General features: G+C 38.6%; 1 protein-coding gene across 5 annotated transcripts in view; it reads right to left on the bottom strand.

Annotated features, from left to right (window-relative positions):
* Nucleotides 1–317: 317 nt before the first annotated feature.
* LOC107653845 (engulfment and cell motility protein 1-like) overlaps nt 318–16,806 on the bottom strand; it is a 106,346-nt gene continuing 89,857 nt past the window's right edge. For all 5 annotated transcript variants that reach the window (XM_016440699.1, XM_016440697.1, XM_016440701.1 and 2 more), the window contains 6 exons: nt 10,574–10,737; nt 9,502–9,614; nt 3,133–3,240; nt 2,942–3,024; nt 1,589–1,666; nt 318–1,476 (listed from right to left, as the gene is read on the bottom strand). In XM_016440699.1, coding sequence (XP_016296185.1) covers nt 1,276–1,476; nt 1,589–1,666; nt 2,942–3,024; nt 3,133–3,240; nt 9,502–9,614; nt 10,574–10,737 — 747 coding nt within the window. In that variant the 3' untranslated portion in view covers nt 318–1,275. The remainder of the gene's footprint in view (nt 1,477–1,588; nt 1,667–2,941; nt 3,025–3,132; nt 3,241–9,501; nt 9,615–10,573; nt 10,738–16,806) is intronic.

Genomic DNA, 16,806 nt, shown 5'->3' on the forward strand with positions numbered 1-16,806 from the left:
TTACATTTATTCATTTAGCAGACGCTTTTATCCAAAGCAACTTACGATTGAGGAATTCAACAAGCGATTCATCACAGGAAGTGCTCGTAATTATAAAGTTTCAGACATTGTACAGATTAGTACAAGTACTAGAGGGGGGGATAAAAAAAAAAAAATAATAAAAAAAGAGTTTAGCTCCAAACATACTTAAACCAGCTAATCAGTTTCTTCAGGATAAGTAGAAACTTCCAGGCAGGTGTTTTGGAGCAGGACTGGACACCAAAAGATTATTAGGTAATGTAAAGACGACATGATAAAGAAATGCTGAAACTAAAAACTGAATTGGAATCAATCTTTAATGCAAAGAGCAGGATGTTGCGTTCTTAAACCTATAACAAACATGAGGGGTAAAAAAAAATCATAATACCCACAATCTTAAATTAAATTAATCATGAAAGTTCAAATGAAATTTGACGGCCCTGAAAATAAAATTCCTTAATAAACACTCAAAATGTATAATACTGACTACTTGGCAGCAATCACGAATATCACGAAAGTTTATACCAGCTTACAAAAACAGAAGCTCAATATTGCTCTGGAATGTTACAGCAGTCTGCCATGAGTCTAGTTGATGTCAAGTGAAGGAAAGAGCTATATCTACACGCCTGCGTTACAGTCAGACAATGATAATGTGTGCACAAAGCAGGTATGGTTTAAGACAAAAGAGGCAACCTCTTGCATGAAGCTGCCTATTTAATTTAACAGTCTACAAGTATAAGAGGCATGAATGGGATACTTGGAGAAATCATTAAGAACAAACTTGGACTTTGCTAGCAATATAGCTGCCGCTGATATTAGTGAGAAACATCCTACAGTGAGTGCTACATGCCACAATCCCCTAGACATTTTGCACACTCTACAGGGAGCATCCCACTCCGAACAGCCAGAAATTATGATGGGACAAAAACTCTTGACACACAACCATTTTTAAGCCAGAGCAGGTGGGCTGTTTAAGGAATGTAACCGTTCGAAGAGATGTCTGGAAATGACTGCGACAGGACTAGAGTGGTTTAGGACCTGAGGACCAGTTTGTAGTGGTTCTTCAACCAGACCAGATGGTTCATAGGCCGTGCAAGCCAAGTCCATTAAGTTCAGCAAATCCATTGTGATGAGGCGCACTAGAGAGCCAAGTTTTAGCATGAAAGAAATTTCCGTTTTTTCTTTTCTTTAACTTTTTGTAAAAGTCCTTCTTCCAGTATGCATTTAGGAAAAATCAGTCAGTCCAGTGAAAGGGAATTAGTTGCAGTCATAAACAAAGTCATAATTGCTTGGCTCTTTGGGGATCGGGGGAGGAACTTCAGGGATTTGGATGTTCTCCAGGTCCAGGAGGCGGAGCTTCATCTCCATGTTAAGAAGAGTGTCCATGTCTGAGCGAGTGAACTCACTGGTCATCTCCTTCCCCAGCAGTGCATTCAGCCCATCTGTCCACACGCAGTACTGAAAATTGGCCAGAAAACATGACATTAAACCACAGCATGCACAAAGTCCAAATCACACCAAAGAGGGACAACCGCTACCACTTTGTAGCTAGCGGATGGCGTTTGCTCACCTCATGCTTGTCAGGGGCAATGAAGTTTAGATACTCGTCAGATTCATAGAGGACAGAGAAAGACAGCTCCAGCACCTCCTAAAGAAGGAAAGAGAATTGACATCGTCTGTCAAATGCTAATGGGACCGCTGTGTTTGTGTGCCTCCTATTGCGTGACTTTTTGCAGATCTTCTGCGAACATATTACAACAGCAGATGGTCCAATCTGGTGTGTGTGTGTGTGTATGTATACAGGCCTCTCCTGCCGGGCACCAAGACAGCAGTAGGATGATCAGCACCGGAAGTGCATCAAAGCTTGAAGTAACAAAATACTTCAATCTCATTGACTCAACATGGAAAATACATGACGTTTTTGGGGTAGCTGTCAGAAAGGGTATCTAGTGCATTTGGCAATTGCAAATCCCTGTCAAAACTATGGAGATGCAAGTTACCAATTCAAGTAAGAGGAGGTTCAACTGGCCAACAAACTAATCCTCTCTGTGGCACATTTGAAATGTCTATACCCAGATCTTATCAACACTTTTCAGACCACCTGACCTCTCTAGAGACCCGTCTAGGATGGTAAATAAGATGATAACAAAAGCACAGAAAAGGATGTACTTTTGTGGCAAACACTGAGGCATTACTGGTGCTTCTCAGACTTCACAGAATCAGCCCTCACATCAATTCTAATTGTCTTATTTGGGTCAATGAACCTAAAAAAAAAACAGGATGAAATTGTATCATCCGAATGGCTTAAAGGATCACTGGATGAGAGCTACATCATCACATCCAAAATGAGAGCAGACAAACATTTCTGACCCCTCACATTCTGCCCACGGCATCTTCCTGCTATTCCATGCCGAGATGAGATTACAGACAATCGAGACAATAGAAACAGAACAATCTCTTCTTCAGCAGTTGATGAAGGAAGTGATTTTCCAAGTCAAATTCCTATGAAGATAAATCTTGCTTAAAGAAAGGACAAAAACAATATTGATGCAGATAATTTTTTAGAGTCAGTGTCATCAGGACTAGGGGGATCCAACAACCTTTTGGCTGTGCCAGAAAGTTCCAGTTTTACTTGATATGCTGTCTTCAAGTTTAATAAATTTTGTCAACAGGGAGTCATTTTTTTTTTTTTTTTTACAGTTGTGGCATAAATTTGACATTGCCTGCTTTGTTCTGTGGGAAGAAGAATGGGTGACTTTGAAACTGAAGTGAGCTGATGATCATTACTCACAAAGCTACAAGGCATAACTAATGCATCCTTTGTCACCAAGCCACACACCGGTGCATCAAAGGAAAATTTGATCTTTTGATATTCAAGAGCATTTTTTGCTCTCTGTCATCAAGCACACACAAAAGGACGCACCTTGTTCTGCTTCAGAGCTCCCTTTTCCTTCATATGTGGACAGTCTTTACCAGTGACAACAGCTTTGATATCAGCCACAGGAACTGCCACAGGGAACAAAGAAAAATTAATAGGACAGGGTGTGGCCATCTTAAGCCCATCTTTATGAAGTGAAGCCACTATACCGTGGTCAGTATTCAGGCTGTACTCACGTTTGTCCTGTAGGGAATCATGGGGTACCTCTCCCTGAGGGCTCTCCTCCAGATCCCCATAGTGGAGAACTTTATGATTGGGCGACAGTCGACAGTACCAGAACTTGTCTGTAAAGAAGCATAACAGTGGGCCAGTCTTCCACAATGTAATGCTAACATGTTATCTTTCAATCTAGTACAATACTTAATTTTCTTTGGCTTTTACTTGTGTATTGGGCAAAGCCATGACTGGCAAATTGTCTCCCAATCTCCTCCTGACACTTCCTGTGCCCCAACGAAAGCAGACACAAGTAATCACTGCCAAGACTGCTCACATATAGACTAGAAGGCCATGGCTGGCACTCGACCCTAGTGCCTGAATCCAACTCCTAATTACTGAGAATAGCAGTTTGGCAGAATAAAAAACATTGTGGGATGAAAGAGTGTCCTGCAGGGTGGCACTTCAGGCATATGCACACCCAAAGAGATAAGGAGTGTGCAGTAAACAGCTTGATCACTGCACAATTTCTGTACCTTCAGCTCAATAGGCTGTTTAGCCACCACTACGAATGTGCGATGAACAACCAGCAGATACTGCAGCCAACAGCCATCTGTGAGCCCATTCTGAGATGTCAGAACAGATATGTGCAGAATGGTTTAATATGCATGCAGTGCCACATGCATGATGAAAAAGAGGCTTCCTTTGTACATGGCTTTGCTGACTTTCTATTCTAATTGATGACATACACAAGTCAAGAGACAGAAGGAACAATGTGGATGAGGAAATAAGTCATTTTTATTTAAGAGAAGCCTGATGAATACTAGTGCTCCGGTGCCCTTCCCTCAGCTATCATGCATGCACCTAAACCTGAATCTAGGATTAAGAACTTAAAATCTCAATAACCTTAAGATGAACACTGTATGGAAGCAGGGTCATGAGCAAGGAAAAAAACAATTTAACTAAATCTCTCAGAGTTTAGCTCCAGTCTCAGGGATTAAAGTTCCGTCGCTACGACGGATTTCCGTCAATTCATAAAGACGGTCACTTGCTTCATTCCTGAATGATTCAACCATTCGAACGAATCAATTGAATGAATGATTCAGTGATCAAATCAGTGACTTGCCGCCACCTGCTGGCGGAATTAGTTTCATTTCTAGCGTATAATTTCAGTTATTTAAATCATATTTCTGTATTCAAAATTTTATATTTAAAACATTAATCGCCACATTGCCACAGTGCCACCTCTGTAGTACGAATTAATTTATTAATACTAATTTCATATGATTGGTAACTTATTTGTCTTATTCTACTTACTATTATATTTTTCTTCGACCAAACCCCATTCCTCAGCCATACCTGTCACACACCCAGTTTAAGAGCAGTTTTTTTCTTCTTGTAATTAGGAGCGCTTGTCCTCCTAATTAAAAAATGTAGGAGCACCTTCTGATCAATAATCAAAAATTCTGATAAAAAATTAGCCTTCCTAATACGAGGTGATATTTGACACCTTAAAGTGACTTACAGGAGTATTTTCTTTTTACCTTTGTAATGGCATCATTTTCATCTATGTCAAATTCAAAAATGTATGTTTATAATCTTTTTAAAATTTCTTTCAGACGTTTAATGAGGCTCAGAGGTGGCATGAGTGCAATTACATTTATAAATTCATGAGAGGAGTTTAATGTTTTAAATATAAAATTTTGAAATATGATTCAAATAACTGAAATTATGCGCTAAACATGAAACTAAATCCACCAGCAGGTGGTGGCAAGTCACTGATTTTATCACTGAATCATTCATTCAATTGATTCGTTTGAACGGCTGATTCATTCACCTTCTGATCAATAATCAAAAATTCTGATAAAAAATTAGCCTTCCTAATACGAGGTGATATTTGACACCTTAAAGTGACTTACAGGAGTATTTTCTTTTTACCTTTGTAATGGCATCATTTTCATCTATGTCAAATTCAAAAATGTATGTTTATAATCTTTTTAAAATTTCTATCTAAAACAATATGTAGAATAAGACAAATAAGTTACCAATCATATGAAATTAGTATTAATAAATTAATTTGTACTACAGAGGTGGCACAGAAGAACACAAAAGTGGCTTGTAGGTCAATTTTCAGACGTTTAATGAGGCTCAGAGGTGGCATGAGTGCAATTACATTTATAAATTCATGAGAGGAGTTTAATGTTTTAAATATAAAATTTTGAAATATGATTCAAATAACTGAAATTATGCGCTAAACATGAAACTAAATCCACCAGCAGGTGGTGGCAAGTCACTGATTTTATCACTGAATCATTCATTCAATTGATTAATTCGAATGGTTGAATCATTCAGGAATGAAGCAAGTGACTGTCTTTATGAACTGACGGAAATCTGTCGTAGCGACAGAACTTTAATCCCTGCAGTCTGCTCCAAATCTAAACCTGTAATTCTGAATTCTGAAGACCTTGATTAGCTAGTTCAGATGTTTTTAACCAGGGTTGGAGCTAGATTCTTAAGGTAGGTGGCCTTCCAGAAGCAGGATCGTTCGCTGTCTAAAAAAAATGTTTTAGAGAATTAACGCAAAGGAGGATTACATTTTAACATTATTCGGAAAACTCAGCCTCAGGCAACCTCTGCAATACTTAAGATTGACGGTAGGAACTGGACTGCTAATTTTGTACACCATGAGGAGAGAGCTCTGCTATGGGGGGACAATAGGGAATACAAATGTCAATGTAGCACCTGTCAGTCAAAAGCCACAGGTGCACTTCATTCTGTCGTCTAAGAGAAATCCTTAAAAGCTTGCTGAAAAGGTTAGTTGTGCGCGGACAAAAGAAATCTTCTAACATTGGGTTATCTTGGGATTAAAGATACCTGAATTGTGGTGGGTTCATGTGGTTGGTGCTTCCTGTGGGGAACCTCATTGTAAAGATTGTATTAGAGAGCAGAACATATCTGAATGTCATGGAGTACGCTATTGAAATGTAATTCAGACTTGACTAACAAGTAATGACTTTATCACAAAGGTTACTATAACAGTTGATGAAAAACAGAACCTCTATCTCTGCTATGAAAATCCTGATATACAATATACTGTAGGATACCACAAACATGTGGACATGGGCAAAGGTACATATTCAATGCTATTCCATATGGGACATACACTGACAAGAATGAGTCACTGAACTCTAGGTTACTTCTAGGCATTCCTTGTTACTGGAGATATAGGTTCTATATATGTTGATTGTTGAATGAGGTTCCCCACAGGAAGCACCAACCGCACAAAGCCAACATAATTACATTCTAGGAACTTGGAATTTGGAATTTCTCACCTCCTACTCGATAATAACCACCGTTATAATGCTCAAGGTCAAGCGCCATTCCATTTGAAAAAACAAATGGAATTCTGAGATTCCTGGAATGCAGCATAACTGGAATACTTTGAGTTTGGAAGCACAAAATTTCAACATCCAAACATTCCCAACCCTAATTTTATCTAATTGCAACTTTGTGTACAAGAGTACAAGAGTGTCTGTACTCTTGGTAGTCATAGCATCATTTTGTTGCACAAAGCTGAACTCTGCTTAACCTTTTCGCACTGAGGCAACATGAGCCACAGAAACCACTGGCAAATTTATCACATGTATAATGCACAAGTGTTATGTCAGTCAAATTATGAGAGGGTGCCACCAACCTTTGGCAGATAATAGAATAGTTGATTGTGAGCAAAAATGGCAATGAAACAGGCAAAGTGTGAAAAATCTCAAATGAATAAAAAAAGAGAGCGCAAGAATGAGAGATTTAGTGAGAAAGTGGGGACCCTAAGAGAGAGAGAAAGGAAGAAAGAGAGAGGCAGGCAGACAGAGAGCAAGAGACAGACAAGGTGTATAGTCTCAGAATCATCTAATCCTGTAGAAGTGTGAAGAGTGTTAAATTATCCAGGCTAACCGATAAAGCCTCTCTCTGAGCTCAGCAGACAGCCCTCCTCTTCAGCCAGCCTGTGTAAAAAGCGATATTACATTGGACGATCTTTCAACTCTCCAATCTGCGGCGTAAGCTTTATCATTCCCACCACTCAACGCTTGGTTGAGATTGGCTCCATACTTCCGCTCTCTCAGCAACGGACAAGGCTTGCTAAATCATGCTGTCGGTTTAATAATAGCACTCGTAAAAATATACACAGGACGTATACATTTCAGAGTGTGTTGAAGTAAGATTAAAGCTATCGTGTGAGACATTTTAATATTACTTTACTATACTATGAGATTACTGAAATGCAATTGAAAAAAATTAGACCAATAAAGATCTTGGTAAATTCCTATAATTCCAAAGTTCTGTCTGTGAATGAGAACCAGCCCAGTAGAGGTCACCAATAAAAGCCACAACTGAGTAACCCCATTCAGTTCACAGACTTAAGATGAGCACAAGAAAGCTATGCTAGGCTCCAGTAAACTAAATACTCACACAGAGCTGATGTGTTTAAAACAGTTCAGCTGAAAGTGCATTCATTTTGAAGAGGAAAATACTTTTACTGTGTATTAACCAGACACAATTCAAGCAACAAGCAAATTTTAAGAAGAAACTGAAGGTGAAAATGCTGTTACATCACAGAAACATGTTCAGAACAATGAGGACAAATTCATATTGTTTGCATGCTAAGAACACACCTCAGTATTTTCATTCATTTCTATGCTGGTTCACCAAACAGCATCCTTTTTAGGGTTCTCCCTAGGGAACCTTGAGGGATTTGTCATACAATATTCTATGTTTCTCTACTACCACAATGAATCTCTCTCAGTCTTGACAAAGTTTAATGGTATACACAGGGGTCGAAATTAACTTTTTTACTTGGTAGAACTGGTACTCTCAACTTCAAGAAGTTAGGAGCACCAACAAAAATGTAGGAGCACCCACTGAATATTAAGGAGCATCACAACTGCCAATTGAGCGGAAGGGCTGGCAACATCCTGATGATTAAAAGCTTAAACAATTGAACCAGATCCTGAATTCTTTGCCATACACTTGGCCTGGCATTTCTTGTTAGCGATGCATCGATCTTTCATTCCAATTGCTAATGTTTTAGAAGCGAGTAAGCTGATTCTGATAGCCGATTTTTTTAAATATATATTTTTTTAACGCGAGAGACAATAAAAATGAAAATAAACAAGACGTTTATTTGGTCTATTACAGTCTGTATCTGTAGCCATTTAAAATTAGAGACAATCACAGAATTTTAATCATGATCCAAACAAAGATGCTGCATACATGAGCAGTTTCAGATGAAAATTAGAATGTATTATTTAAAAATCTGAATCAAAAACAGGTCTGACTTTAACTTCTGCACGAAACAAAAACAGCAGACGGTCTGAATGAAAATGCAGATTCACTCTCTGACAGCAGGTGGTGCTTACTGAACAGCAGCAATAGAGCGTTTCCTTGGTTACCGCTGTAAACAAAGCAGCCACTGCTTTGTTCTTTATATAGCAATATACAGAGGCAAGATGAGAAGAAAATGTCATTTAAACTTTTCCCAGTCAAGACAGTCAGTTACCCTCAGAAACACACTAAATACATTAAACCCCCACAACCAATTCAATATTTAGGATTTTCTTTCTATATTTCGTGCATATTAATCAGTGAGCTTCTCCCTGCAACAGCATTTTATTTTCTTTGCGTCCGTCTTCAGCATCTCTGGCCTCTCTTAACGGCCGTTTACAGACTTCGTAATATTTCCACACAAATTACATTTTGGAAAATGATTTCAATGCAGTTTGTGCAAGTCCAGAACAGAGATCGGCTGAAATAAAACAAAAACCGGTCGGTTCCGAGTTAGCTCCCTGTCACGTGACAACGGAGTTTAGCGAAAGGGAGTGATTGACGGCTAATATAACCAATCTAAAATAAGCATTAAAGTTAAGAATGTAAATATGAAGCTTAACTGGTTATGTAACGTTGGAATAGAATGGTGGAGCGGTCACTGTATCGGCTCACAGCAGGCACATACTGTGTAGTAATTCGCGAACGATTAGCAGAGAAATGAAGACAGGTCGCACCACAACAATTATGTGCACTCGCACAAATGCTCCCAGATTAGGAGCATATGCGACCAAAACGGTCACAATTTCGAGCCCTGATACAGGTGCAGAATTGTATCTCAATGCATTTTCTGTGTGGCCAGGGCTATTGACATGCAGAAACAGAAATCAAGCAATAGACAAAATGTAGTGTTGTTCATAGCTGCTGGTTAGGACAGAAACTTGGATTAACAAGAAAGAGGCAGCTTTGAATCTTTCGTTCCAAAAACTACTTGGAATCTTTATGGAATAAAAATGGTTTAAAAAAAGAACAAAAATAACTTCCTCACCCTCATGTTCAGTGTGTGAGTTTCTTACCCTGTCTCCTTCGGCTGCTGATCTTCCTGAAGCAGGTGCCCTCACACAAACGATTGAGGCGTTGCTGTTTGATCAACTCCATGATCTCTGGCTGGATTTTCTCCCTAAGCTCCCTGGAGAAACAGCAGAGGATCACACAAATGCCGTTTAAAGTGCACCAGTTTACTGGCAGTTAACACAAAGAAAGACTCAAAAACATCATTTATAAAGTCACATACAGACTTGGTCTTTAGACATTTCTTTGTACTACAAGTCAGTAAGAGCCAGACAAACGTCCTTTTATCTTGTGGTTTTGCTAATGCTACTGCCAAATTTACTGTGCTGCTTTAAATCTAAAACAGAATTATGCTATATTAATTAGCATTTAAAGGCCTCTCTAATGTCATTTAACTATTAAGTAATTCATGAGAAAACAATATTTTGTTCACATTCTGTGAAAACAAATTGGCTTATCTGGTTTTTATTTTTGTTTATATAGGTTTTTTTTACATTTAATTTTGTCATAGATTACAAAAACTGATCTTTGTGAGTTCAACATTATTTTAAAAAATACCTGTGAATACTGTAAAAAAAAAAAACGAATGGAAAAATCATTGGTCAAAAAGTGTGACCAAGCTGACAAATTGATATTCCTGTTATAGTGAATAGACTGAACAATGTTACATATTTCACATACAGTAGATAGAACATGTTATCATGAATGATATTTCCAACATTTCAATTCACACATGGTTGTTTAACAAGCTCTGGAAATAACAACATGGACATTTTCATTTGACTGTTACATATGGATGTTACAGAATGTTCTTTGCGATTGTACATTCCAGCTCAAATGACTACTGTAATGCAGTGGGTAATATATTTAATGGAGACTCCTCTGAGTTTAATGAGTTATGAACTAGTGTCATCTTCACTGCCATTATTGCCATTGCAATTTCAGTGGAAATTGCATTTAAAGGCTTGTTTTCAATCATGAGTGGGACACAGGTGCAGTACACATGGACCAAAACTGGGTGAGTCTGATTGTGGGAAAGGAGTGCTTCAAATAATTGAAGAGTTTCCAGTGACTCACAGGATGGGCCGGGATTGGAAATCCTCCTGGTTCATTCTCTCGGATTGGCGCAATTTGAGGATCTCAGTGTAGCTCAGATTTTGCAGACGACTTTTAAACTGATCCAGAGAGTTAGGCTTGATCGTGAGAGCACGAGTGATCTGTTCCTTCACCACCTGCATCACCTATAGTACATAAACACAAAGTTCATCATTTAGGACATCATTTTATGCATCCAGGAAGACACTACAGTACTCATTATGTCATGCTTTTATTTGGCTCCAGCTTTTGAATCACACAAAGACAAAAGTTCAGACCTTTGACTGAAACGGTTCAGCATTATGACAGCACAAGGTGAGTATATCTGACCTTGCGCTTTTCTTATGATCACGATTGTAAAAACCTTACACTTACATGCCTGAAATTAGTTTTGGAGTCAAAAACAACATTTTGACCGGTATTGTAGAGTCTACATTCTCAAGAGAAAAGGTTTCAGAGTAGACAAGAAAAAAAGTGAGAGTTGGACAAGGAAAAGAGTGAATGCTGCTCTTGTGAATGAAAAGAAAATGAAAAGAAGAGTCTTGGGTGTAGAATTAATGACACACACATACACAGGGAAGATAATTCAATACATTAATGTTATTAGCAATCCCTTTCTTACAAAATCATTTACAATATATTGTGCATAATCACAGTTAAGCACCTGCATAGGCATTCACACGCTTATTAAACTCCAAATGAGAAGCTTTTAAAACTGTTGATACAATACATCCTTGAACAAAGATCAGTTAATACCTACCCAAGACACTACTGTACATGCATCTTAAATGAGATTCCCTAATGCTTCTTTAATTACTGTCCTACAAAATTCAAAACCGTAAATGCCAACAATGAAACTGAGCAAAAGTGCTTTAGAGTCTTGGATTGAATTTTGATTGATCTAAAATCAGTTTTCATGCTCAGTTTTCTCTGAATCTCAACACAGTTCAACCAAACCCTTCTGATTTATAAAATAACAAACAGGACATGGGATATTACAGATGGGCTCGAACACAAGCTACAAGATTACAAGTCCACATCAAGTGCACCACTTGGGGAAGATCCAATGACTTACAGGGTATGAGTCATGCATACAGTTAAGATGTTAACATTTAGATGTTAAATACATTATAATGTCTAGAGTAGGTAAGTCTTGAAGCTTTGTTTGTTCTCACAGGTATTGGTTCCATCACTGAAGAGCACACATAAGTTGCTTTGAAGAAGCTCTTCATGTGGAGTCACGACAGCTGTCTTGTGGATTGCTGTTTGTCAAAGAATCAAATGCAAACAAACAGAAGTGACAGCCAGCAATGGACTATGATACAAGAATTCACCCATATGCAGCAAAAGCAGACAGCTTTCCTTCATCCACAGATACAGAAACGCACAGCTGCCGTAGAGCCACAGCTTTCCCGGTGATGCCTGAATAACGCACAGCTCGAAATCACAAACATCACATCTCGAAATCTTGGTGTACGCACCAAGCCTAAGGCTACAGATCATATGCTGTGATTAGCTGGGGAGCACAGTGACGGATGAGTTGGGAAGCTGGAACTGAGTCCAGTTGCTATTTACGCATGCATCCCCTCCCAGTCAGCCAGAGAAGCAGGTGCCGCTGGCTCCCACAGCAGGATTAGATGAGGTTTAATTAGTGATAAGACTGGGCCAAGGTCAGGGCCCTCTCCCAAATCACTACTTGAGGAATGAGAGGAGTGATTGCTGGTGAAATAAACCAGAGACGGCTCCATTCAAACAGGACAGTAGCGTTTAAAGGCGAGGGGGTTTTGACAGCTGCAGGTGGGGGATGAAGAAGCAAACGCCTCCTCTTGAAACAATCCCTTATGGCGGGGGAAGCAATTTTCTGAGCACATTTGCAGATTTTTCACGGTTCAGAATTAATTAATCCAAGGCGCTCTCTCACTTCCTTTTATCAGCCTCTTTAAATCAAGTCGTGATGGCTGAAATAGAAGCAGACCTTTTATTCGTGAGGATGAGGTGATATGGGGGAACAGTGGAATATCAGCTGCAGATGTGGTGGGCGGTGATATTTGTGAATAAAGCGGAAATGGACCTTTTTTTAGACAAACGCACTAAGTGTGTCACAGCCTTACTAAGAAGTGTGTGAGTCTTCAACTGCCCTGCCATCCTTATTGTCTTTCTCTCGCCTCTCCTCTCCCGAGGATCTAAATGCACAGAACACCCTCGCCCACTGTGTGTCAGCCTGCAGATAATACAGAGTGACATACAGTGGGGAAGAATGAATGTGTGTGTATTTGTGCATGTTTGTGCACTTGTGTGTTCAAAAATTGAAAGCACACTTATTCTGCATTGGACTAGCCTATATATTTTGATTTATATTTATACATAAGCGCTTTAATGCTTTTGATTTAATGCTTTTGAACGACAATGCTTACAACACCACTGGACAAATCTATTGCTTCCCTCAAGCACAACAAATGAGGAATTAATCTTAATAATAAAGTTTTCTGAAATATCTTTGGAAACTGAGTGGGCTTGTGCCAGTACCATTAAAGGCCATGAATAGAGTTGTGCTACGACACCAAGCAGTATAATATCTAATATAAAATGGCAGAAAACAGCAAGATTTCGTATACTGCCATCTTGGATTACACTGAGAAAACCGAAGTAAACAAATCCGAATTTTAGGGCCGTTACAGACAAGTGCCGTAAAAGATATTTATATCCCTTTATAATTTTATATCTGATAAAATGGCTACTGAACAGCTGAAAAAAAAGATAATAAATGGATTTGCTGGCTGATTAAAACTTCAAAAAATTTGTCCTGTGGGGTCCAACCAATTCAAAGCAAACGGCTGTGGTACACAAGCCAAACGTTAACGAGAAACAGACAAACAAACCAACTGTAAACTAGCCTGTCACATGAGTCAGTAAAATAGTGATACATGATCATTAGGTTTTCCTGTCTTTTTTACAGTCAGATCATAAGCAGTGCAATGAAACCAATGTGCAACCATATGCGAAAGAGCAACCATCAGCAGACAGAAACAGAAAAAAGAGAAACTAATCCAATATGAAAGTGATATGTGTTTGTTAAAGATGAACTCTTTTTAACTTTACCTTGCATAACACATTACTTATGCATTGCAATACTTTTGCATCACGACGTAAAATATGTGTAATGCCCAAAGATGTCTATCTGGCCTAAGTGTGCACAGACCAATCATTTAAAATGCAAAAAAATCTAAATAAATAAATAATAAAAATATAAAACAATGCTATTACATAGAAGCATATAGTGGTCCACTAGTTGGTTTACCAGCACCTTTTTGCAGCCACAGCAGTTTGCTCACCTCCCTCTTCCAGACAGCCAATCAAAACTGCCTCCAATCAGGGCAGCAAGATTTATCACTCCTGTCTTATTTTAATTACAACTTCGCACAGCTATCCATCATGAATTCACATGTATGCCTCTCTGTTTTTCACACCAGTACATAATTAATAGTCATATTTATTTCCTACCTGTAATTATGCAAAGGCTGTTATTCAGTCGCATCAGAAGAGTTTTTTTATTGATTTACGAAGATGAATCACATATAAGTTTACGAGCAGCTTTGCTGTAAACAAAGCTTAGAAAAGGATGATCTTTATTTATGATCCTTACATTTTGTACGCAATTTGACGCATAATATGCACAGGACCTGCTGTATTGAAACATTCTGCATGCGCTGCTAAAACAAACAGTGGCAACAGCCACAGACTTGTCTCAGCAGACTTGCCAAATCCTGTGATTTTTACACAACTTTACACTAAACCAGTCCTAATCTGATACAATATGAAAGGATTCCAATTTGTGACCCTGGACCACAAAACCAGTCTTAAGTGTCAATTTTTCGAACTTGAGATTTATACATCATCTGAAAGCTGAATAAATACGTTTTCCATTGATGTATGGTTTGTTATGATATGACAATATTTGGCCGAGATACAACTATTTGAATATCTGGAATCTGAGGGTGCAAAAAAATCTAAATATTGAGAAAATCGCCTTTAAAGTTGTCCAAATGAAGTTCTTAGCAATGCATATTACTAATCAAATTGAGTTTTTTTGAGATTTTATGGTAGGAAATTTACAAAATATCGTCATGGAACATGATTTTTACTTAACATCCTAATGATTTTTGGCATAAAAGAAAAATATATTATTTTGACCAATACAATGTATTTTTGGCTATTGCTACAAATATACCCCAGCGACTTAAGACTGGTTTTGTGCTCCAGGGTCACATTTGTCTGTCCACATCAGACACAACATGCAACAAAATCAATCAAGATCCACAGACACTCAGAAAAGTGTCTTAAAGTACATAATCTAATTCATTAGTATTAAGCCAGTTTAACATTATTAAAATACATACACTGAGTTCACAGTTTTAACATTCATATTCATTTTAAATTAAATTATTCATAGTTGCTTTCAGTATGGCTAAAAAGGTCACGCAACAGACACTTTTAGCACAAAATCAGCACCTATTATCTTTGCCAAAGTGTGTATGTTGTTGCTCCAGCCATGACATTGCAGAAATAGAAACAGTATCTAAAACAGAATTACATTGCTTGTTGTGTATCTCAATTGCAGTTGGTTATGACAAAAACTCTGATTAACATGGAAAAGATACCTTTTATCATGCGTTGCAGTGTCACGTCTGGTTAGGACATGGTGTTAGAATCAAATTCAAAACCTTCCTATTGACATTTCTTTAAAGTCAAAGCTGCTTAATTAGCCTAGGGAGTCACATCAACACTCAAAGCTTTACTACAATTGCAAGAATCATCATTTACACCCTGTCAATCCCCCAAATAGTGTTTAGATTATAGACGTCAAATCTCAAATGGAAAGGAACAGAAAACAAAATTTACAGTTTACAGAGGCTGGAAAGCATATCTTGCACGTCTCTGTCATCCTTCTTCACATTCATTTTGCTTGTTATGGTCTGTGGACCCAATAGGGCAATCAGGCACAAAAAGGAAAAGGGACATTTATCCATTCCACAACTGACATGCTAATTATGCCATTTCCTCCCCCTTAACGATTTTTATAACAGTTAACAATGATTCACATCAAAGAAATGGGCATTACTTCAAAGAAAACAAATAGATATAATTAACGGAAAAATCATTTGCTGGAAACACTGACCACAAAGACCAAGTGTTGAATTTAGATGCAGTACAGTCTGGAGTCATTTTTTCATAAATGCTGGGGGTAAGCTTATGAATAACAAGTAGAGTAGACAAGGATAAAACACCTGTGTATGCATATGCATGCCAAGAGAGAGGTCTGAAGTCTTGCATGCAATGGGATGATGTGTTTAGACTCTGCTCAGAGACGAAAGGATGATGAAAATTTAAAAGATGTAGCAAATTTAATGTGAAACCAAAAGCAGGAAGGTCCATCAAATCTCTTCCACTCTTTCTGACCTAGCCAGGGATACATTGGGTTGTGGAGCAGGTTGCTGGATGCTTGCTGAGGTGTTGGGAGGCATGGCCTGGCACCTGGAGTAACAGGAAATTGAGTATCTACGCTTGACCATACAGCCTGCAGTCGTCTGTAGAGTGATGACATCTATCAGACTCCTCTGAGTGCTCCATTTCTCCTTTCCTCTGCCTGAAACTGATCTTCTTATGGTGCCTTTTTAAAATAGTAGTACATTCTCACAGAATGCTTAGTGTTTTAGGGTGCATCATTAGTGTGCAGCCTCCAGTAGTTGTCACAGAATGACCACACAAAGGCAGAGAAATCCACTTGCGCAAACATAGGCATAGCCACAGTCTAGACACAAATGCTCTCTGACAAGTAAACATTTCATAACAGGTTTTTGAAAAGCATCCAAAAAATTTCCCATGTCCTGGAGAACTCTACAGCAGGTGGCACTCAACTCTCTCGGGATCCAGCCACACATCCACTCCATTGACAGGAGCAGACAGGAGTAACTCTTTCACCAAGGGCCAGCATGAAGCATGCTGAAAGCGTGCAATGCATTAAAGTCACTTAAGGTCTCAGGAGACTCAGCTCATAGTGTAGAGTAGCACTGGTTTTGTGTGTGGAAAAAAAAACACAAAGAGAGAAGGAACTGAAGGATAGACTCGGCTCGGAAAGGAAGGGAAAAGAAGTGAAGGAAGTAATGAAGAAGGACAGGAAGAAAGAAAGGAAAAGGGGAAGGAAGAAGGGAAAGAGG

This window comes from Sinocyclocheilus anshuiensis, unplaced genomic scaffold (genome assembly GCF_001515605.1).
Source record: "Sinocyclocheilus anshuiensis isolate Anshui unplaced genomic scaffold, SAMN03320099.WGS_v1.1 scaffold223, whole genome shotgun sequence".
Classification (NCBI taxonomy): domain Eukaryota; kingdom Metazoa; phylum Chordata; class Actinopteri; order Cypriniformes; family Cyprinidae; genus Sinocyclocheilus; species Sinocyclocheilus anshuiensis.